General features: G+C 40.3%; 1 protein-coding gene across 1 annotated transcript in view; it reads right to left on the minus strand.

Annotated features, from left to right (window-relative positions):
* Positions 1-25,087, minus strand: part of FTO (FTO alpha-ketoglutarate dependent dioxygenase) — a gene marked incomplete at its 3' end in the record, with an annotated part of 419,239 nt that overhangs the window by 293,743 nt on the left and 100,409 nt on the right. The window contains exon 2 of the mRNA XM_080702521.1: positions 4,783-4,860. Within this exon, the coding sequence (XP_080558647.1) occupies positions 4,783-4,860 (78 nt within the window). The remainder of the gene's footprint in view (positions 1-4,782; positions 4,861-25,087) is intronic.

Consider the following 25,087-nt stretch of genomic DNA (forward strand, 5'->3'; position numbering starts at 1 on the left):
AAGATCTGACTAAGTTGCTGAGGCTGGCTTCAAACTTGAGATCCTCCTATCTCAGCCTCCCAAAAATAGCAAGATGTTTAATAATTTTAAAATGCAAGCCGGGCGTGGTGGCACACGCTTGTAATCCCCGCGCTTGGGAGGCGGAGACAGGAGGATCGCACAGGTTCGAAGACAGCCTCGCGCGCTGGCTTAGGAGACCCTGTTTCTAATTTAAAAAATATAAAATAGGTCTGGGAGTGTAGCCCGGAGGTAGAAGGGCTTCCAGGAACCCCAGTACCACCAAAATAAATAAATAAATAAATAAATAAATAAATAATAAAATAACATGCATGGGATTTCCTGCTATGTTCCCAGAACATGTAGTATTTAAGTCCTTCAAGTGAATAGCTATGCACCAGACAAAAAGAGGAGGGGGCTACTAGTTGGCAGGAAGAATAGAAGGGCAGAGCAGGGTGGGGTGGAGCAAGACTCTGACAGGAGGTAAAGGCTGGATGCCACGTTAGTCAATGTTTAGAGATCTGGCCAGAGAATAGTTTGGGGGCACACAGTCAACGGCCTTGGAGGACAGATAAGCTGAGGAATCTGAACATGACTTTGGAAGCAAGAGAGACTCAGGAAAACTTATAAAGCAAGGATATTTTTTTTTATTCTTTATTTTGAAACAGGGTGTCACTGAGTTGCTAAGGGCCTCACTAAGTAGCTGAGGCTGTTTGCGAACCGCGATCAGATCCTCCGGTCTCAGCCTCACAGATGCTGGGATGACAAGCGTGCGCCACCAGGCCCTGCTTAAGCAAGGTCATATTTATAGAGGTGCAGTGCTGAAGGCACTGAGAGGACATAGGAGCACCAAGCAGGAAAATGCTAGACCTGCACAGGTGGAAGGCAGTGCAGGCCTGGAATAAGGACAGTACCAAAGACTGGAAAAGAAGAAGCAATCTGAGAGATTCTTAGCAAGTAAATGTGCCAGGGCCCGATGACTGGAGGACGGAAGCAATGGGGAGAAGCTGAGGAGAACAAGGCTCTGAACTTGAGCGAGGCATGGTGATGCGCGCCTGCAATCCCAGTGCTTGGGAGGCTGAGGCAGGTCGATAGCAACTTCAAGATCAGCTTCAGCAACTTACCAAAGCTCTCAGCAATGTAGTGAGACTCAGTTTCAAAATAAAAATAAATAAATAAAGTAAAATGGAGCTGGAGGTATAGCTCGGAGAGAAATTTCCCTGAATTAAATCCCCAGAAACACACACAAATACACACACTTTTTAAAAATGATGAACAAGGTTCCCAATTTGGACAATAGGACAGGGAGGATCCAAGATGAGAAGAGGATGAGCGTAGGTTCCGTGTAACATGGCTCCTCACTAAAACGTAAGCCATCCCATCTCAGCTGCGCTCTAAACCTCTCTTATCTCCTGTCTCGCTCAGGACAATGCGCTTACCACAGACTGCAAGTTCCCATTCAACACTATCGGGTCTGTGGCCTCTACTCTCCGCACCTCCCTCACTGGCCTCCAGGTATGCCAGCCTCGGCTCTTTCCCCTTCAAACTGCCCTCAGAAGAGTTGCTGTTCCCTAGCCCAGAACACCCTACTCCAAGTATCTACATGACTTCTTCCTCCGCCTCTATCATGTAGGTCCTCCCACACTGCCCGTCAAACAAGAAATGAGGTCAAGGAACCTATTGTCAGTTTTCATAAACACATTGCCTGTCACCAAGTGGGGAAGCTAGGCACATTTGTGTAACTAAGTAAATAAGTAAACAGTGTTGACTCGTGTTGAGGTAGATATACAGAAAAGCTTTCAGATAGCGCCACCAGTAAAAAGGACTACTGCACTGTGATCTCAAGGGAGAGCAGGGACGGGGACAGTTTGGGTCATTAAGATAAAGGCAGGCAATCTCCGAAGAGTTCAGAGAGATGGGAAAAGAGGAAAGTTGCTTTGAAAGGGGTCTCCCTGGGTTGCTAATAGGCTCCCTGTGTCACTGGAGCAGCCACTGAACCTGTGATCTTCTTGTCCGGCCTCCTAAGTGCTAGGATTATAGGTGTGCGCCACCACGCCCCGCTTTGAACAGAGTTTTCAACTTCTCTGTACCTCAGTTTCCTCAACTCCAACACCTGCCTGAGAACATCAGAGTAATATCTGAGTGGGCTCGTACATGTCATGTACTTGGCACAGCACCAGAAATGAGAGTAGGGCAGAGGGCTGGGGAGAGCGGCACTGTCTCTGCGCCGGAAGAGCATCATTGGACGTGGAAGCAGCAGTGTCTTCTGATGCGCCGTTCCCCCTGTCCTTGCAGTCTGTGGTGAGCCAACATATTTTCTCTCTGTTCTCCTGCTTTGCCCTTTTTATTTTCTTTTGCTTCTTTGTTCTTTGGTCTTATCAGGAGAAACTGCAAAAGTTCCTTGTGTTCTAAATAGGCGCGCACTATATAATACACAGGGAGGGTATCATACAACAAAGAGCGTTGGGCCTTCAGAGTCAGGCAAATCTGACCTTGAAGCCTGGCATGTTGGTGCACACTTGTAATCCCAGTTTTTGAGATGCTGAGACAGGAGGATCGCGGTTCACAGACAGCCTCGGCTACTTAGTGAGGCCCTTTGCAACTCAGCGAGAACATGTTTCAAAAATAAAAAAATACAGCTGGGGGTGTAGCTCGGAGATAGAAGGCCCCTGATTTCCATCCTTAGTATTGGGGTGGGGGGGGAATATTAGCTTGAATTCAGCTCCACAACTCAAGCGGGTGACTTATTCTCTCCTGATGCCCAACCCTTGTTTGTTTGTTTGTTTGTTTGTTTGTTTGTTTGAAACAGGGTCTCACTAAGTTACGGAGAGCCCCACTAAGTTACTCAGGCTGGCCACAACCTGTGATCCTCCTGTCTAGTCTCCCAAGTACTGGGATTACAAACTGATACCACCATCCCTGGTGTACATACGATGAGAGAAAGAAGCATACAAAAAAACCTTTATAATCAAGTAAGATAAGTATTAATAAAGATACTGATAAGTACAACAAAGGGAGCAGAGGCAGCTCTCTAGGCTGTAGAGGTATCGGGGGAGTTTTCTACAGGAGATGACGATGTACACTTGTATAAACAAAGAGCACAGAAGTCCAACAGAGGAAGAGACATATGAGCAGAAAATGTAGCCAGAAGGCCCCAAGTATGAAACTGCATAGCTAGTTTGAGGTGCTGAGAAAATCCAGTGTGGATAAAAAGGTGAAGGAGCTTGGTGATGCCCACCTGTAATCCCAGGACTTGGGAGTCTGAGACAGGAAGATGGCAGGTTTGAGGCCAGCCTCAGCACCTTAATGAGAACCCCCAACAACTTAGTGAGACTCTGTTTCAAAAGCAAGAATAAAAAGGGCTGTGGGTGTAGCTTGGAGGTAGAATTTCCCTGGGTTTAATCCACAGTACCACCACCACCACAACAGCAAAGGTGAAGGAATATAGGAGATAGCCTGGAAAGAGCCAGGCAAGCAGCAGCCACTGTGGGACTTGAACAGGGGTCAACATGCTTAGACCTATGTCTCAGTAGGAAAATACTGTGCTGTCAAGAATGAGGGAGAGGGGGAACTAGAGGACTGACGAGGAAAAAGATAATGAAGATCGAATGTGAAAAGAGATGAGACAATGTCTTAGAAATGATAACGAATTAGAATTCAAGAGCTGGATTCCAGACGGGTCAACTCCTTCTTCCCCTCCTTGGCTCCTGAGGGTCTGACAAGTACAAGCAGGTGCTACAGGTGATGATACAGCCCCATTCCTACACCTCACAAGAGTATATTTTAATGGGCAGAAATAGATAAACATTTATTATTTTTGTTTGACATGCACATCTACCCCTTCTTCTTAGGAACCAGAACTCCAATTTTTCTTTGAAGAAACCACTTCGTGTAGTTTGAATGGGAAGATTCCTACTCACCCCCTGCCATGGCAGAGCCCCTCAGCATGACAACACACAGGGGAAAGCCAGGCCAGGACACTGAGGAACGATGAGCAGTTCAGCTTTCAGAAGGTGCTCCTAGATTTCTCATTGACTTCCAGTACATTTTTTCCTTGCCACAGGGAGTTTGAATTTTTGCCACTTATCATGGAAAGAGTGCTACCTGACTAATCAGGTAAACACAGACTCTGCAAGTGCTCTAGCATGCGACAGGAGATACACCAGCTATTTACAAGGTACAAGTAACACGGAGAAGAGCACAGTGGGCAGGACTTGTAGGTAAGGTAAGTTGGCGAAATTTTCAAAAAGGAGGTGACTTTTTTTTTGGCTGTACTAGGGATGGAATCCAGGGACATTCTACCTCCAAGAAACACTGCCTGCCCTATTTTTTATTTTCTATTTTGAAACACGGTCTCACTGAGTTGCAAAGGGCCTCACTAAGTAGCTGAGGCTATGTGAGAACCACAGTCCTTCTGTCTCAGCCTCCCAAATGCTGGGATTACAAGTGTGTGCCACCATGCCCAGCTAAAGGAGGTGATATTTAACAGCTCTTAAGTTAGCCATCCAGCAACAGAGTAAGAGGGGAAAAGTTATTCTATGCAGAACTAACAGCATGAGCAAGAAGGGGGGAAAGAGTCTGCACTGTAAGCACCATGCTAAGGCAGGAAGTTCACAGCAGAGGGTGGACTGTGAAGGAATTTGCATGCTCTCTGGGCAATTAGTGGCCACTGAATGCTCACATCAGAACTTCTGTTTATTCAACCTCACTATTCAGACTTACAAGTAAAACAGGTAAACCAGAATACAGAAATACAAAATTGATAAAAATATGAATATATCTCACCTGCTGATAGAATTCATCATCTTTGGGGGTTAAGTAAGGAAGCCAAGTGTCTTCAAGCTCCTCCAGAAGCCTTAGTTTCTGTTAAAAGTAATAATTGCATGTGAATGAATATAAAATGACCCAAAATAAATAGACTATCTTTTTTTCCAATAGGAAAATACCAAAAAAGCGAATTTGAATGTATACAACTTTAAGAGATGGCAATTATTCAAGTGCCAATTATGAAATGTATTAATTGAATCACACACATTATAAATTACATATTGTATGAAACATTAATTTTAAATAATGATTTTATTCACACTCAAATTTCATGAGACAATTAGATTCACTCTTCACATAAATCTTTGACATCAGGATCTTTTTATGTGTGTGTGGTACTAGGGACTGGTTCCAAGGGAGTTCTCTCTCTGAGCTCCACTCGCAGCCCTATTTTATTTTTTGCTTTTGAAACTAGGTCTTTCTAAGTTACTGCACACTAGCCTCAATCACGCAATCCTCCTGTCCCCGCCTCACAAATATTGGGATGAGAGGCACGTACCACTGTACTTGGCTTGTCATTGAAGTCTTAATAAAGTGAAGCCACCTTTAGAGTTATTCAATACACTTTTCTGGAACAAGTCTTTCTGTCTGTATAATCTGCCTGAAAGATAGTAGTTTTTAAAGCCTTCCAATAAACTATCACTGAAAATACCAAACTAAGCCATAGTACCTACTTGCATAACATCGGGATATTTGAAATACTTAGTCATGCTATAAACGTTTATTTGGTCACGTCCACTATAGTACTACTTTGAAAAGGGATGTTTCATATCTACAATAATTACTAAAATCTGGTAAGCCTCTTTGCTTCCTTATTTTTCCTTTTTTTTTTTTTTTAAGTGCTGGAATAAAACCTACTACAAAAAAAAAAAAAAAAAAAAAAAAAAAAAGCCAAGCTACATCCCCAGCCCTGTTTTTATCCCTTATTTTGAAACAGGGTTTCACTAAGTTGTGAGCCTCACTAAGTAGCTGAGGCTGGCTGTGAACCCTGTCTCATCCTCCCAAGTACTGGGATTACAAGCATGCACCACCACGCCTGGCTGTTTTCTCTCTTCTAATTTTTTAAGCACCGCTTTTAAGCATCCATAACCAAAACCATCTGAGGCTGCTGAAACAAAACAAAACAAAAAACTCTATGCCTTCCTTAAACACAATGTGCTCTTCAATGCACACTGGGGCCTTCAATGAAGGCCCATAAAATAGGAGATTATAAAAAAACAATATACATAAATGATTCTCTCCTTCTGGAGGACTTTTAAAATGTCTATTTAACCTTATATTCAGGCAAATATGGAGTCTGTGTAGATGTGGCAATATTACAAACACAAATACACATGGGCATGTACATGTTATTTGTAAAAGAAATCAAAGAATAGCAGAAACTGGTTTTCAAATAAAACAGAAAAAAGAAGAAGAAAGCATAATGGGAGCTACTGTTAGCCAGTAAGGCATCACTATCACTGTAGGAATCAGAAAGCAGCGTACCTTGCTCTGGGCCAATACAGCCCTACCTGATGGAGTATGGCTTGGTGTACACAATATACAATTCAGCCCCAACAGTTCCAGAAGCCCTGCCTTTACACAGAACACAAGCTACTCAACCAGACATGGTAGTATTACCCCCTTCCACCCCAAGAAAGTAGCCTTGTCTCCCAAACCCATCACAGTCAGCAGAGTTTAGAACAAACAACCTTTGAGTAAACTTAATTTTTTTCTGGACCTTTTTAAACATTTCCCAAAAGGAATAAAGAGAAAGGGAATGGAAACAACATCCAGCCAATGTGCAAAAAACAAAATGGTAAATTCTACCCTTACACATAATTCTAGCCTCTTTATTTAATTAAAGTCTTCGGTTTTGATAGTGGATATCTTCCCCTGTGTAATAGTAAGAGAGCCTTGCCAGTAAAACTATGAACAGTTTTCCCCTACAACGAACTTACAATTCTAATATAGCACCAACCATACTTTGGATAATTCACTAATTGGTTAACTGGTTTATCTGCTTTCAATATTGGTCATTACTGGTGTCATAATTGCATGCTAGCTCCATGCATGCAATTACACATTTATTCACACCACCACTAACTTAGTAAAAAATCTATAGCTGAATTTTCATTTTAAACTCAGAAAAGCTTGCAGTTTTCTAAGAAACTAAGTTTTCACCAGTTCTTAGAACATTTTATATACACAAAGTGCTAGAATATTTATAAATGTCACAAAAAATTTAAACCTTTAATAATTCAAAGCTGCACCTTACAAAGACCACCTTAGGATCTCTTTGTGGGAGTCCATCAATAAAGCTAACCTGTATGTAAGAGAAACACAAAGGTACAGATTCCCAAAAGGAATGACATACTCCAGCCAAATCAGATTAAACAGCAACAGTCCTATAAGTCAACAGGCTAAAACTGCTTATGAGCCTTAATAAGGCTTCAGCTAAATTATTGTAAATACAAATACTTTTCAGTTTAGTTGAGACACAGAACATCAGTCAGGTATAAACCATACAATTACAAATAACAATATTTATTAAGTTAAAAAGAATCTTTAGTTGTGTTTACATTGGTAAAAATCAATCAGAAATCAATATTAAAGTGGCAGTTCATGAACATCAAAACATTAAGTTGTGATTGTTTTTACAACAACAAAAATTAAATATTATGACTGCTTTCTGAAAAGCAAAGCCACTCTGAGTAAGATTAAATAAATAGTTCTCTTGCCAGGCGTGGCTGTGCACGCTTGTAATCCCCGCACTTGGGAGGCAGAGACAGGAGGATCACGCAGGTTCGAAGCCAGCCACTCACGCTGGCTTAGGAGACCCTGTTTCCAAATAAAATTTTAAAAAATGTAAAAATAGGTCTGGGAGTAGCCCAAAGGTAGAAGGGCTTCCAGGAACCCCAGTACCACCAAAAAAAATAAATAAAAATAAAAATAAATAAATAGTTCTCTTAGCTGAACATGGTCACAGATGTCTGTAATAGTCATAAATGTCTGTAATCAGAGTAGTTGCAAGTTTAAGACAAGAAGATCACAGATCCAAGGCCAGGACACCCTCAACAACTTAATAAGAACTTGCATCAAAATAAAAAAGCAATAAAAAGGGCTAGGGATAGAGCTTGGAGGTGGAGTATCCCTGGGGTTCAATCCCCAGTACTGAGACAGAGAAGAGACAGAGACAGAGAGAGATTTTCTTGAACGTTGCTGCAAAAGTGTAAAGCAGAACATGTATGACAACTGAAAAGTCCCCTCAAAATTCAAATGCATTTACGCCCTGACCCAGAATCCTACATAGGAGTGCTTATCCTACAGATATATTTGTGTCATGGTTCAGATGAATATATGTAAGGTTACTTGTTATGTCATTATCTTTAGAGCAGAAGCCTAGAAACATCAGAAATCATGAAAGTGTACATTTTTAAAAGGTAAAAAATATAATAAGTGAATTATCTCAATCAGGTAAGAATTAGAAACAATGAAAATGTCCATCAACAGGTGAAAGTGAAATAAATGAAGATAGAGCCACACAATGAAATCCAGCACAATAGTAAGTAAGCAAGAACGAAGAAAGTTTACTGTAAGTGAAATGAAGAGCTCCCAGGAGTTACTGGGAGGTAATAAAAAGTGCAATGCGCGATTATATTTATCTACAAGAACATAAAGAATATGGGGCAAACTGTTAAAGTGGTGTCTGTCAGGATTCAAGGCAGAATGACTAGAAGGAGCCGGGCAGAGCAACGCTCTTCAAACATCCTATTTTATATTATTTTGACTTTTTAGAATAGTGTTATTACCTCTTACTAATTCAAACATATTGAATACTAATTCCTAACATGGAATTAAACACAAAAAATGAAGAAGTTATGGTTTGGGCTCTGTTTTTAAAAGTATACGCTTGAATCCACGTACACTGAGGTACTTACTTAGGAAACAATCGGAGACGAGCACACTAGAGTGAAGGGGAAGCAGCGCTGACAATTCCTTTGTGTCAAATGCCAGCCCGTGGGTAAACACACACAACATTAACATGCACTCTGGACTGCAGGCAGAGCAGCTCACACTTGACTGTCAGATCTGCTAGCCGCTACTTCTCTGCCTGATGTGCAGATAAATCCACACAGCTGGGCCCGGCAGTACACTGCTCTGCTCACACGTTTCTTTGCTGTCACGCTTGTGTCAAATACATCAAACTGCTCACAAATGCCTCACAGAAAGCCAGAGAGCACACAAGGCCTCAGTTCTCCCGGCTGGCTGGAGGAGCACAGGGAAGCCCTTCCACGCAGGCTCCCACTCACTTCCATAGTGCTGGCAAGTAAAGGGGACATGAGAGCTACATAAAGCACGCAACAACTCAAAACAGTAAGAAGTCAGATGTCAGAAATGCCACTCCAGCTCTACACCATTGTTTCACTGCGAATAGTCAATGCCTACTGATCTTGCATATTTTGCTGAAAGAAGATATGGTTTGAGAGTCTTAAAGTAATGACATAAAAAGATTAACCTGCCAGGCATGGTGGCATACACCTGTAATCCTAGTACTTAGGAGGCCTAGACAGGAGGATGGCAGGTTCGCAGCCAGCCTCAGTGACTTAGCGAGGCCCTCTACAACTTAGTGATCCTGTTTCAAATTTAATAAAATAGAGCTGAGGTGTAGCTCAGAGGCAGAATGCCCCTGGATTCAATCCCCAGTATCACAAAAAAGATTAACTTGATTATGACTCACCATCAAACAAAGTACATTTTCTGTCTCTTCAGCCTTAGCAGATTATGATATTAACACATTCTGTTCTATATCCACTTTTCATTTTCTACCAAAGTTTTTACACTATGCATCATATTGTCAGATTCAATAAAATTCAATTTTTCTTTTTGTGTGTGTGGTACTGGGGATGGAACCCAGGGGCATTGTACCTCCGAGTTATATCCCCAGCCCTACTTTTTTAATCTTTTTGATTTTTGAAACAGGGTCTCAGTTGCGAAGGGACTCAATAAGTAGCTGAGGCTGGCTGCGAACCACGATCCTCTGGTTTCAGCCTCCTGAATGCTAGGATTACAAGCGTGTGCCACCACGCTCAGCTTAATTCAATTTTTCTGTTTGAGTCTTAAAAATACAAGCACAAGTTAAGGCTAATGAATTTTACTTGTGACATTAATAATGTGATGTTACAAGGGTTTCAAGCCAGTAGAAAAAGAGACCTAGTCTCTTAGCCAGGTATAACCGAGTAAGGAAGGCACATGTAAACTAACACTAGACAGATCAGTAGCTAAGCCAAAAGAAATAAAAATAAATATCTCGTATATATCACATTTGCTTTAAATTAAAAAATAAATCTCTACCATTTCACCAAACTTGATATTATCTGTCCTATTCTAAATGAAAATATGGCATGGTAAAAATAAACAGGATGTGGAGAAAAGAGCAGACATTTGAGTGAGGATTCTATTGCTTTCAACCTCAGTTTCCTTATCTGTAAAGCACTGTGTCATAGGACTGTTATGAAGAAAGAAATTTCATCATATACATTCGTGCACTTTGCAGATAATAGGTAAATGATGTTTAAATGGAGGAGGTTGTCTATATAACCTAGTGGGAGCTAAGAAGCAAAACTCTCAATTCCAAAGTCAGTTCTGCTAGTTCAGGTACATAATCTGGGACTAGGTTTCCTGTCTCCGTGGGAAGTATACAGGAAGTAATACAGACAGGAGACCTAAGAACAGTGCCAGATACATGAAAAGGCTCAATACACTTTGGCAACCACTTGTCAAAAGTTTTAATTACTAGTATTAAGTATCTATAGAGAATCTATGTGTTCGGGGGTCTGGCACAGCATGAGTCATTGATCTTTCAAAGACAACTCAAACCATTACTAAAAAATTCTGGATCCCCATGAAGACGCCCAAGTTTACCAGGAGATTTGGATAGGAATGGGGTTGATGAGCTTCTTCATTTATAAAATCAGGAATGCTGATAAAAGTAAAACTTTGAAAGGTCCTGCTTCTGCTCATGGTCATCATTAACCAGCTTACATGAGTATACATGAGAGGAAACTACAGTCTGCTAGTAAATTCAAACAAGCTGTGTTAGATGGGAACACCGAGCAATCTCAATATCTTTGTATTGTATAAGTACCATTTACTATGTGACATGAATAAATGTTTCTGTGACATGCAAAATATATAAATATATGTGTATAATTTTATATAATATATATATATATATATATATATATATATATGTTTATATAGAAATAAAAAAGTCAAGCTGGAGTAGGAGCTCAGAAAGAATGGCCCTGGGTTCCATCCCAGTACCACAAATAAGAATAACAATAATTATAATAACAGTAAAAATAAATCCTACTTTTAAACTTTTTTTTTTTGCAGGTCTGGGGATGGAACCCAGGGGCATTCGACCTCAGAGCTACAACCCCCACCCTACTTTTTATTCTTTATTTTGAAACAGAGTGCCACTAAGTTACTGAGGGCCTCACCAAGTAGCTGAGGCTGTCCACAAATGGCAATCCTCCAGCCTCAGCCTCCCAAATCTGGGATTACAAGCATGTACCACCACGCCCGGCTTACTTTTAAACTTTTTAAATCAAAACTTATAACTACTGCTCTTAAATATCTTCAAGTCCTGGCTGCTTTTGTAGCTCTACAGTGCTTTCAAGAGAAATCTTTTTTTCTTATTTAAATTTAACATGTCTCATTTCCCATAATATGAGCCTATACTGTAGTAGACAAAAACTCTAGACAGAAGAGAAAACCTCATAATTCACAAATATCATAAAAAATCCTTAGAAGGATTTCACCTCAGCAATGATGGGATATAAACGCTAGACAAATGCTGCTGTTTCTTCCTGAAACAAAAAGAGGAGATGGGGAGGAGGGGGAGGAGGGGGAGGAGAGAGAGCAGCAACAGCAGCAGCAACAGCAGCAGCAGGACCTAAAAGGATCAAACTGTTCCCAAGTAACTTAAGTGAGTAACTCAAGAATATATAAAAACAAGAAAAACTAAATCTAGCATGAAAATATTAAAATTTGCAATATTTATCATCCAATCAAAAACTACAAGGCATGGCAAACACTACAGGGGAAGGCAATAAGACTGATAAGGTAAAGAAAAATTGATAAATTGAATCTGTCTCCAAAGTGGCACAAATAATAGAATTAACAGACAAGTACATTAAAATAGTGATTATAACTATCATTCATAAATTCAAAAAGTTGGAAAAGACTGGGTATGATAAGACAAACAAAAGAAATAAAATTAAATCAATTTTCAGAGAAAAACTATAAGTTAAAACTATAAGTTAAAAAACTATAAGTTAAATATAAGAAAAACTATAAGTTAAAAGATATACTAGACAGGATTCAAAGCAGATTAGTTATGATAGAAGAAAAGTAATAAACTTGAAGTCATTAAAGAAAAAGTTCCATGAGGAAAAAGAAGAGAAAAAAAAAAAATAACAGGGCATCAGTGAGCTGTGGGATGACTTCAGGCAGTTTAGTCCATGTACTTAGAGTCACCAAGGAAGAGGAGATAGAATAAGAGAAAAAAAAATAGTGACTACAGATTTTCCAATTTGGATAAAAACTATAAATCCACAGATTGAAGATGTTCCAAGAAGCTCAAGCACATAAGTCATGAGGAAATAACACCAGAGTCCAAAGTAATCAAATAAATTGAAGTGTGTGATAAAGCAATAAACTTTAAAGTATGCAGAGAAACAGTCATACTATTTACACAGGGAAAAGAAAAACAAAAAAATGACGCCAAAAAGCTTATGGAAAGACTATATGCCATAAAATAGTGGAGAAAATGTTATATATCCTTCAAAAGCAAAGGCAAAATTGTGGTGAGCCGCCATTAAAAGATGGCGCTGGCTTCCTGCCTCTGAGCTTGATTGGCACATGGCTGTGCAGGAAGCAACTCCATATTTGGAGGCTAGGGTTACGTAATACATGACGTGGTGGTGACCTGACGAGCGTGAGCCAGTGAGTGAGAGAGATGTGGCAAAAAGTGATTGGGAAAGTTAATGTTTATAATGCCCTGCGCGAGGCAGATCTTCGCCATTTTTCTTCAACTTGTATCCTGAATAAACGGCTTGCAAGAAGAGCTTCGTGTTGCATCTTAATCGCTGGTCGAGGGACGCGACAACTGGTGGCCCGTACGGGGAAAAATCAGCTCCCGTGCATGAAGCTCAGAACTTGCTGTCGTCAGGGAAGGTGCACCGGTAAGTCCCCTGGTAGATTGGGGGGTCCGCGAAAAATGCGGGTAACCACTCTCACCCGTGGATAAGGGGAGAGCAAATCAAGTAGAGCTGCGGTCAAAGCAGACGCGGGAAAGTGAAAGTAGAGCTGCGGTCAAAGCAGACACGAAAAAGTGAAAGTGGAGCTGTGGTCAAAGTGGACACGGGAACGCGAAGGTAGAGCCGCCATCAAAGGGGACCATTTTTTATTCATTTTGAGCTTAGTTTTGGGATGGGGGCTTCGCAGTCTCATCCAATTTTTTTGGCTCTTCAGGAGCTACTTCATTCTAGAAGTCTAAAACTTAGAAAGTCTACCTTAGAAAAATTTTTAAATGGTTGTGACCGCGCCGCTCCATGGTTTGCTGTCTCAGGTAACCTGACAGTTCCTAGTTGGGAAAAGCTTGGTCGAGATCTTGAATATGCCAAGCAACAGGGAAGCCTTAATCCCTGTGTTCTACCTATTTGGAAATTGGTCAAAGGTTGTTTAGAAGATCAAAAATATCATGATGCTATTAAGGAAGGGCAAACCGCCCTTGAATTACTCAAAGAACAGCTCAATGTCTCGAAGCCTGGGCAGCCTGGGATAAACCTCATCAATTAAAAACTGATAATGGCCCTGCTTATACTTCACATAAGTTTATAGCTTTTTGCAAAACCCTTTCAGTTTCTCTAAATCATGGCCTTCCCTATAATCCACAAGCTCAGGGCATCGTTGAGCGTGCACATAGAACATTAAAAGAATGTCTTCTTAAACAAAAAGGGGGAATCGGCCACGGCAGGCCCCCTAAACAGCAATTGGCATTGGCTCTTTTTACTCTAAAATTTTTAAACCTGGATCTAAATGGATTATCTGCGGCTGATCGTATGACACATAAGCCTACATGTCAGGGATATGTTAAATGGAAGGATGTAATTACGGGACTCTGGCATGGCCCAGACCCAGTGTTGGCCTGGACGAGAGGATCTGTCTGTGTTTTTCCACAGAATCAGCAGGACCCTGTGTGACTCCCAGAACGCTTGACTAGGCGCTGCAATAATCATGAAAATGAGAAACCCCCTACGGCTGTGGATGCTGCTTCGCCAAATAACCTCGGTTCAGATGTAATGGAGATGGGGAATTCTATCGGCATTTCCGGTACCCATGTCAGTGAGACATAGCGCTCAAGTCTTTCCTCGACTATTTACCAGTAATAAGAAAATTAATCTACCCTACCTCCCGTTAGATGAAGAACAGGCACCTTTAGAGATTAATAAAACTTTTAGGGAGTTGGGCAGCCTCTGTTTCACTACCTCATCTCCTCAGGAGAACGGATCTTGTATCCCCTTACAAAAGGGAATATCAGGCTGGTTTTCCCTCAAACAAAAATGGGGAAACCAAAGACAAAATAATACTGTTACTGCTCCGAAGGGTTATCTACAGCTAAAGAATCCATTTCCGGATAATGTTATCTGGATAAATGGCACCTGGCCACTTTGTGCACAAAGGCCTAATTCTACTTTAAGACAGCCTAAATGGGCTCCTCATTGTAGTGGTTCCTATAATCTGGGAGAAGAATGGCCCTGGACTGATTGCCAATCCAGTGTGGTTAGACATATATATAATAATCCCTTTTTTACCTTCTCACCTGGTGCCGTTGGTTCTTCAGAAGATTTACAGGGCCTCTTTAGTCAAGATCTAGCCCATAATCCCTTTCATAAATGGATGCTTTGTGGTATAAATGGAAGTTGTCTGGATGCCTCTCCGTTAGTTATGCTTCAGGGAGGAAGTTTCGGAGTAGCGAATGTCTCTTGTGAACATGTTGAATTACGAACGTATTCAAATTGCACAACAAAAGGTAATGATGTCAATAAAGATTGTGATGAGGAATATAGTTCCTCCTCCACTTATTCTTGCAGTCAATTAACACCAAAAATTATACAAACTAAACATTATTCCCCTGCTAGCGTGTGTGTTCATCCTCCTTTTATTTTTATATTGAGTAATAATAGCTTTTCCTTTTGTAATAATTATAGCTGTTTTTATAGTTTGTGCTGGAATAATAGAAGTTTTTCTCGTGCTATGATTGCTCGAATTCCTCGCTGGGTTCCAGTCCCAGTGGATGCTCCCAATTCCATGGTTTTATTTAGGTCTAAACGAGATTTTGGCATCACAGCTGCCATTGTAGCTGCGATTGCTGCTGCTGCTGCTGCGGGCACTGCAGCTGCAATTGCCTTAACTCAGACAGTACAGACAGCGGAGACTTTAATTAATATGTCCTCCACTGTGGCGCAGGCCTTAGATACTCAAACAACGCTGAATAGTCAACTTAAAGGCGGCCTTATGGTAGTTAATCAGCGCATTGATTTAGTACAAGAACAAGTTGAGATATTATGGCAGCTTGCTCAGCTTGGATGTGAATGGAGATATCCTGGTCTCTGTGTTACCAGCGTTCAATATGAAAACTCTACAAAAGCCGCTAACCTGTCTCGGGAGTTGTCAATTTATCTTTTAGGCAACTGGACGGGAGAATTTGAAACCCAACTAGAGAGATTACGCACTGCCGTGGTCACCGTCAACTCGACTCGTGTGGACATTAGTTTGGCCGAAGGACTATCATCTTGGATAACTCGTGCCATGAATCATCTAAAGGAATGGGCTGGATTGGGGGCCTTGATGGGATTATTGGTTGTGGCTGTGCTGTTTTGTGCCTGGTGCATTGCTTGTCTTCGCCAAAGTTTTAATCATAATACAGCCATGTTTATACAGGCCTGTGTGGCTATCGAGGCAGGACAATCACCACAAGCCTGGCTCGCGGCAGCTAAGGCATAATGGCTCAGGTTGCGAGGCAAAGCACTGCAGCTGAGGGCACAAGTTTGGTCCTCATGAAGAGTACGCTTGACTGCACACGGGTTAGGCACCCAAGTACCCGTCCCTAGAAAAAGGTGCCAGTGATTAATAGGGGTCAAACCTCTGCTCTTACCTGTTGCCTATAAAAACAAAAAGGGGGAATTGTGGTGAGCCGCCATTAAAAGATGGCGCTGGCTTCCTGCCTCTGAGCTTGATTGGCACATGGCTGTGCAGGAAGCAACTCCATATTTGGAGGCTAGGGTTATGTAATACATGACGTGGTGGTGACCTGACGAGCGTGAGCCAGTGAGTGAGAGAGATGTGGCAAGAAGTGATTGGGAGAGTTAATATTTATAATGCCCTGCGCAAGGCAGATCTTCACCATTTTTCTTCAACTTGTATCCTGAAAAATCGCTGGTCGAGGGACGCGACACAAAATAACCACTTTTGCTGATATATATGCAAAAGCAGAAAGAATTCAACACTAGCAAAACTTCATTATAAGAAATGATAAAGAAAAATCTTTAGGCAGAAAGAAAATGACACTAGATACAAATATGAATTTATGTAAAGAAATTAAGAAGTAGTAGCCATCTAAGAAGTATACGACTACTTTTTTTTTTTTTTTTTTTTTTTGCAATACTGGGAATGGAACCCAGGAGCATTCTATCTCCAAGCTACACCCCCAGCCCTATTTTTTAATTCTTTATTTTGAAACAGGATCTCACTGAGTTACAGAGGGCCTCAGTAAGTAGCTGAGGATGGCCGCAAACCACGATACTCCCATCTCAGCCTCCCAAATACTGGGATTACAAGTGTGTGCCACCACACCCAGCTAAGACTCTACTCTTCTACTCTTTATGAATGATAATCAACTATTGAAAGCAAAAGTAAAAACATCCTGTACTGAGTATGACATCAATAGCACAAAGAACATATTGTCCTAAGATTCTTATAATGGAGGACAAGGAAGTCTTCAAAGAACACTATTAAAGATGGATAGTAGATACTTCAAAACAACCATAAAATAACAAAGAGTCGTAAGTAATAAGTCAACAAAGGAAATAAAATGGATTCATAAAACCATACAAAATCAAAAAAGGCAAAAATAAAAAAGAAAGAGCAGAGAGGAAAATAGTAGAATGAAATTCAGTTATATCCACAATAACAGTAAACATAAATGACCTGAAAAACACAACTAAAAAAAAGAAAAGATCATGAGATTCAATTTAAAAGAAAATCAATACCCAACCATATGCTGCCTATACAAAACTCATTTCATATATAAAGAAATAAATTGTTTAGCCAGGTGTGATGGTACATGCCTGCAATCCAGCACTTGGGGGGCAGAACCTGGATCACAAGTTTGAGACCATGGAGCAGTAAGTTAAAAAGAACCTATTTCAAAACCGGGCATGGTGGCACACACTTGTAATCCCCATGCTTGGGAGGTGGAGACAGGAGGATTGCGCAGGTTCAAAGCCAGGCTTGCTGGCTTAAGAGACCCTGTTTCCAAATAAAAAAATTATTTAAAAAAATGGGTCTGGGAGTGTAGCCCGGAGGTAGAAGGGTTTCCAGGAACCCCGGTACCACCAAAAATAAATAAATAAACAAATAAATAAATAAATAAATGGAACCTATTTCAAAATAAATGAAAAGGCCTGGAAATATATATCAGTGGTAGAACACTCCTGTGTTCAATCCTCAGTAGCACAGAAATAAAGAAGGGAAGGCTGAGTATAGTGGTTCATACCTATAATCACAACACTTGGGAGGCTGAAACAAGAGGATGGCAGGCTCAAGGTCAGCCTCAGCAGCTTATCAAGTCTCTCAGCAACTTAGAAATAAGATGTTTCAAAATGAAAATTAAAGCTATGACTGTAGCTCAGAGGTAGAAAGTCCCTGGGTTCAAACCCCAATACTGTAAAAAACTAAAATAAATTAAAAGGAAGGAAGGAAGGAAGGAAGGAAGGAAGGAAGGAAGGGAGGGAAATAGGAAAGGACAGAAAGAACTTAGTTAAAAGTAAAAAAAAAAGAAAATGGCACAGGACTATAAATGATGTTCTTAATGCCACAAAACTGTATACTTAAAAATGTTTAAGACAGATCTAAACTGCTACACCGGCTTCCGGGAAGATGGCAACAGAGAAAAGCAGGGCTTACAAGCCCCGCTAACAACCAATCTCTATTACTACAAAATCAGTGCCTTTCATAGTCAGAAAACACCATCAGCAGAGAAACAAAAAATGTAATTACAAGGGACAGAGAAAAAGAGGGCTGGAAAAACGAGACACCAGAAAGAAACCAGACTGCAGAGCTGCAACCGGAGCCGCGGCATGGAGCGGCGGGCGCCATTTTTCCTTGCAGCACCAGGCCCCAGAGAGGAGGGGGACTCAGAACGGAGCTCAGAGCCACAGAGGAGATACGCAGGCCTCACGCCCGAGAACCCGGCAGCAGTGCCTTACAACCGGCAGTAGCAACGAGTTCACCAGACGGCACCAGACCAACGCACTCAACAGCCCACCAGGCTCCAGAGAGGAGCGGCAGACAGTGAGCCAAGGTGAGGCGCTGTGGAACAGCCGGCGGGATTCAGCAGTTTTTTGGCGCAGGGAGCATCTAAAGCTCCCAGTGGCTGGGCTCAGCACACCCTGCAGGGACTCAGAGCAGAGCTCAAAACCAGAGAAGAAATACGCCAGCCTCACGGCCGAGGGCATGGCAGCAGAGCCATATTGCCACCGGCGGCAGCAGCAGTGAATTTAGCGAGTCCACTATAGCTCCTTCAGCATACTCATCAACGGTAAGTCAAATTGCAGCCCCTAGAGGAGAAATCCCAGTTCTGCACTCCCAGGGACTTGACCCCAGTGGGGGAGTGGTGGTGGCAGAGATATCACACCATGGGAGAACGCCCAACCTAGCACCCCCCCATGGTCTAAAGCAGCCTCATTTGACTCCCTGGGTCTGAGACTATGCGATACAACCTAATAAAGGAGTAGTGGGGACTGAGATCCAGAGCACCTTAAGTGAAGTCTTAGTGACCCAAGGGAAGAACCCAGAGAAGGCACAAACTTCCGAAATCATGGGAAAGAGGAATAACAATGGAGCAATGAATGCCCACAACCCTACAACATCAGAACCTGATAACACAGAAATTCAGAGATCTCTAGAAGATCAAATCAGGAAAATAACTGTAGAAATAATAGAGGACTTTTGAAAAGAATTCAGAGAGAGTCTAAAAGAGATAAAGGATGCAATCATTGAAGTAAAGTCCTCAATTCAAAGTACAAACAACCGATTAGACCACATGGAGAATAGAATTTCACTCTTAGAAGATGATCACTCCAAAAATAAATGCATAGTTTCTAATTTAGAAAAAAAATCCGACAGCAGGAATCTGACATTGAAGAAATATGGGCCCATTTTAAGAGAGCTAACCTAAGAATAATTGGAATAGAGGAGGGAAAAGAAAGTGAAACCAAAGGGATCAACAATCTCTTCAGGGAAGTAATAGCAGAAAATTTTCCAAACATAGAGCAAGAGGTTGATACACAGGTCCAGGAAACTTATAGCACCCCCTTTAGACAGGATCAGAGAAGAGGATCCCCACGCCACATAACTGTCAAAATGACCAATGTGGAAGCCAAGCAGAGAATCTTAAAGGCAACAAAAACAAAGGGCCAAGTGACATTCAGAGGCAAACCAATTAGAATCACTCCAGACTTCCCAAACCAAGTCATGAGAGCCAGAAGGGCTTGGAGTAACATATTCCAAACTCTGAAAGAAAACAACTTCCAGCCAAAAATTTCCTACCCAGCAAAACTTTCTATCAAATTAGATGGGGAAATAAGAAACTTCCACGACAAACAGAAACTAAAGGAATTTATGTCTTCAAAACCAGCGCTAGAGAAAATACTCAAAGAGATTAACTACAAAGAAGAAATAGGTAACACACACCAGAACCAGAGAAACAAGAGTTTCCATCCAACAGACAATTTAGTTACCTGTGGAGATTCATTATTTATGTTAGTCTTTTACATATCTCTAAATTATATTGTTTGCTTTTATTGTTGCTAATTTTTAGGATTTCTAGTTGGAATATTAATATACCTTCAGATATAGCATTTGGAAATATTTTATCCCATTCTATCAGTAACTTTTAACTCTGTTTACATTGTCTTTGGATATACAATATTTTTTTTAATTTTTAGGGTGTTTGTTTTCCCTTCTGTTTCCTGTGCCATTGAAATCATATCCAAGAAATCACTGCCAATTTCAATGTAGTGAGGTTTTATGACCCAGATTTTCTTCTAAAAGTTTATAGTCTTAAGATTTATATTTAGGTCTTTTATCTATTTTGAATTAATATTTGCATATGGTGTTTGGTAAGGGTCCAATTTTATTCTTTTTCATGTAATTATTATTTTTCAACAATATTTAGTCAAAAGATTATTATTTCCTCCACCAAATGTTTGTGGAAACCTTGTCAAAAATAACTTGAAAATATAGGGAAGAATTTATATCCAGGCTTTTATTTAACTCAAATGGTTTATATATCTGCCTTTAGAACAGTACTACACTGTTTCAATTATTGTAGCTTTATATGGTTTGAAATCAGAAAATATACATCTTCTAGTTTTGTTCTTTTTCGAGATCATTTCGGGTATCTAGAGTCCATATTCCATATTAGGATAGATTTTTTTCTGAAAAATAAATAAATACATGTATGATAGTTTCACCTAAAAAAATATTCTCTGGTAAAAAAGAAAGTAAAAAGAAATATTGAAATGTTATCTTTAAGTCATCAAAAGCTTGGTATCAGACAAATGAAACTGTTCTGTGAGATTATCATTGTTAATTTTGGATAAATTGCTATAATACTAGGTATCAACCACTATGCCAAGAATGGAAAGAAGGGATGGGGAGGGAACGAGGTGGGAATCGGGTAGGGGCTAATTGGGCAATGTGTGCATGTATGTCTACAAAAGTTTTTTTTTTTTTATCCCATTATGATGTATGAATAGAGTGCACCAATAAAAAAAAGTTAAAAAAAAATGTTTAAGACAGGGCTGGGAATGTAGCTTAATGCACAAAGTCCTTGGTTCAATCCTCAGCATAGTACAACAACAAAAATGTTAAAATGATGAGTTTGATATCATGTATATCTTACCGGAATAAATAAATATATATATATATATTTATATATATATATACTTATATATATAATATATATATATATATTACAATGTAAAAGAATAGAAAAATACTTTTCCAGTAATAATAACCAAAAGATTTTATACTGCATAAAAGAAAGAAAAATCATTTTTCTGATAATAATAATAAACCAAAGATAGATGAAGTAGCTATACTGATATCAGACAAAATGAGATGAATGGAAACAAACTTCTAAATACATGCAGCAAAAGCTGAAAGAAAAAAGATAAAGAGATAATCCTGGGGTCCTACTGGGAGATATTAATATCTCTGTCTCAATAATTGACAGAAAAGTAGATAAAAACTTGGGAAGAAAATAGAAGACCTGAACAATACTATCCACCATTTGACACCAATGGCATGCACAGAATTCTCTACCAAACTACACAAAGATTACTCTGCCGACCCAACTCAAAGGCCTTCCCTACAGTATTAAACTGGTATCTCTGTGGGATGAAGCTGTGAATATGCAATTGTTTCCAGAACTGTAAGCTCACACACGGTTTCTGTAAAATGGCTGGTGTCCACAGTTCTCCGGCAAATTGATTAAAATGGAGCATTTCTCATTCACCAGGTGGCATTGCAGCTCTCCCCCACTTCATTTAGTCTGCTGTTCCCTCGAATAGGCTTGTGAGCTTTGCGTCTCCCTCCTTCTCCCTTTGTTACTCTTCCCCCTGCCCTGATCTTGCAGGTGCTGTTCTGGGCCCACACACTCTTGGCCATTTTCTGGCCCAGTAACCAGAGTTTCTGAGTGAATTGTCACGTGGTACATCCCATCACTCGCCTCCAATCGGTTCTTCTCTCACTGCGTTGATTCCCAACAAAGGAGCTGTTGCGATCTGTGGCCACCTCATCTCAGCCACCTTGGAGCCACCCTCATTGCTGATTTTGTTGGCTATCGTTCCTAGCGATCATTTTCTCAGGTATTTTAGAAGTGTATCTTGAAGGCAAGGTCTGAGTGAAAGGTTTTTTTTCTCTGCTTTTCCTCCCTCCTGGTTCCTACAGCAGTGCTCACGTTTCCTTCCCTTGGGGTTCTGCAGTATTTCACCAGGACCAAGCACTGTCACCGTCACATGGAACACCATGCTCTCTCCCACAATCAGCCAGTCTGATTTGCATTCTACTCTTGAAGTTGGCATCTTCTGCTAGTCAAAACCCACAGCTCCATATAAACTGTAGCCTTCCTGGGGATGGGGCTTCATTCTGTCACCTTTTATGAGAAATGCAACCTTACGCAGTAAGCCTAGTTCTAGGCCTAAGTGGCAAACTTCCCTACCAGAGGTAAATTCAATTTTGTGTTTCCAAGTCCAGTTTTGGCAGGACCATGGCCTCAATCCAGGTACTATTGACCCTTTACGCTTGGTTCCCTTGCAGTTCATATTGCCATCTTGTCTATAAGCCCAGTGATGACGTTCTTCTCGTCTTTTGTTCTTTAATGCCATGTATTTGGAGCAGAGGGCATGCACACACTGCATCACCTTGACAAGAAGGCGAGGAAGATGTCTTAAGGGAAAATCCCCAGCAGGAGATTCACTAGGTCAACAGGTATATTCATTTAGGGCTTCTGATTCATATTATGAAACTGCCCTCCAGAAAAACGGCATCAATTTACATGACCTTCGGTAGACAATACCCATTTCTTCATTTACACTAGTTATTATCAAACTTCTACATCTTTGGCAAATTGACAAATGAGGAAACAATTCCCTCACTGTAATTTACACTTCTCTGTTAGTCCTGTTGAGTAACTTTTCTTATGTTTATTGATATTTGCAGTAACTCTTTAGTGAAATGCTTGTTAATGCTCTTTGTTCATTTTTAAGTTATATTTTTCAATTCTAAATCAAAGAACTTATATTTTATTGTCATGTAAAGACAGTCTGAGTTTTTTACAATTTGGTTAAACTTTCTTCATTTCTCAATTTTTTATGAGCAACTTTCTAAAACACTAATGTCCTTAGCAAATCTCACCTTGCTGGCATCAAGTCATGTTACACATTGCAACACTTTTCTGATGTTCTCCCCAGATAGCACCTTGTACTGTACCTCATACTTTTCTAATTCCAAGGATTCTACAAAGTTAGCTACAGCATTTCTTGACCTCAAAAAGCTCTCTTTCAAAGGAAATTTTTAAATATAATTAAACACCCCAATTTCAAAATAACATATTATCTCCTTAGATTTTTTTTTTTTTCTCACGGTACTGGGGATGAAGCCCAGGAGCATTCTACCTCTGAGCTACACCTCTGGTCCTCTTTTGTAGTGTTTTTTTTTTATTTTTTGAAACAGAGTCTCACTGAGTTGTGAAGAGCCTTGCTAAGTAGCTGAGGCATTGGCGAACCATGATACTCCAGTCTCTGCCTCCAGAATGCTAGGATTACAAGTGTGCACCACCACGCCCAGCCAGATATCTTTTTTAAAAAAACAGGGACTTGAACCCAGAGGAATTCTGCCTCCAAGTTATACCCCCAGCACGATTTTATTTCTTACATGGAAACAAAGTCTCACTAAGTTGCGGAGGGTGTCGCTAAATTGCTGGGACTAGCTTTGAACCTGTGATCCTCCTGTCTCAGCCTCCCAAGTACTGAGATTACAAACCTGTGCCACTACACCCAGTTTCTTGGATATCTGAATACCAAAATCTACTTGTCTAATCACCTTGACCTTAAGTTCTTACCTATAAACCAATTTTAAGAATGTAGTCTAAGCATCAAAAGGAAGAGGAAGGTCCCCTAAAGATAAACATTTCTATGATTGAAAGCAACAAAACTGAATTAAAACAGTGGATGTATTAGTGATTGTGGAAAGGAACAGACCTTGGGGGAAGGGCAGTTTATATATCTAAAAACTATGATATCGATATCAAAGTAGTAAACAAAAACAAAACAAAATATTAATTTAATAATTAATTTAAAGGCCAATGACTCAGCAGAACAATTCTAACTTCTTTTGTTCCCATTCACTGTAACTTTCTTGCAAACTCTAATTTCCTTGGGCCAGCTCCAAGTAATTCTACCGAAAACAGAGATTACCACTTACCCAAGATTCTTCCTCACAATCAAATTCTGCCCATAATTTTGTAAGTAAATATAAGACTAAAGACAATATCATATCAAACCATTAAAGAGATAACAGAACTAAATGTGACTCCTTCATTGTTATTTTACCTATCTTCTAGCTCCAAGGATCTAACACATACCCTTGGCATTTCCAAGAACATAAATCCACATCTTGGCCATACCTGTTTGGATGAAAAGGACCACCTCTCTCAGTCATTTCCAGGGTACTTTCTACCTTGAGATCTTATACTCTGGCAGTCTACTGGAAGGTCAGAGGACAAAGCTCCATGGGATTTCACCATGTGTCCTGCACAGCTTAGCACTGGCACGATCAAACTTAGCACTTTTCTGCTAGCAGTCCAACTACAAATAATCACACTTGAGACCAGTAGGGTATCTATTTTCTCTGTAATTTTACAAAGCTCTGACCATTAAACTATGATCAAACAACCTGCCATGGGAAAGCAGATGCACATGATGTTACAATAAAGTCATCAGGACGTGGCCTCAGTGACTGTTCATTTAATAATCCTGTGCTCTCTACTGTCCGACTGTTCATTTAATCATCCTGTGCTCTCTACTGTCCGACTGTTCATTTAATAATCCTGTGCTCTCTACTGTCCCTCTCAGGCGTTCTACTGTTTCCAGAGCAAGTGCTATATAAGCAGACATTAAAAACCTCCCCTTGTGTACCTGTAACTGAATCACACAAGATGTGATGTGTTACTTTAACAACAACACAAAAATCCTGTAGCTGCTGACACAGCTATACAAATTATTACTTTTGTCTAGAAGTGATAAAAAGTTAAGGAAAGATACCTGAAAGAATAATTTATTTAATAACTACTTTAGAGATTTATAATACAAAGTAGATATTTCTTTTTGGTTTTCATTTATCCATTCCCAAGATTCTGGAAAGTCAA

Source organism: Muscardinus avellanarius, assembly GCF_963383645.1.
Source record: "Muscardinus avellanarius genome assembly, chromosome: 10".
Classification (NCBI taxonomy): domain Eukaryota; kingdom Metazoa; phylum Chordata; class Mammalia; order Rodentia; family Gliridae; genus Muscardinus; species Muscardinus avellanarius.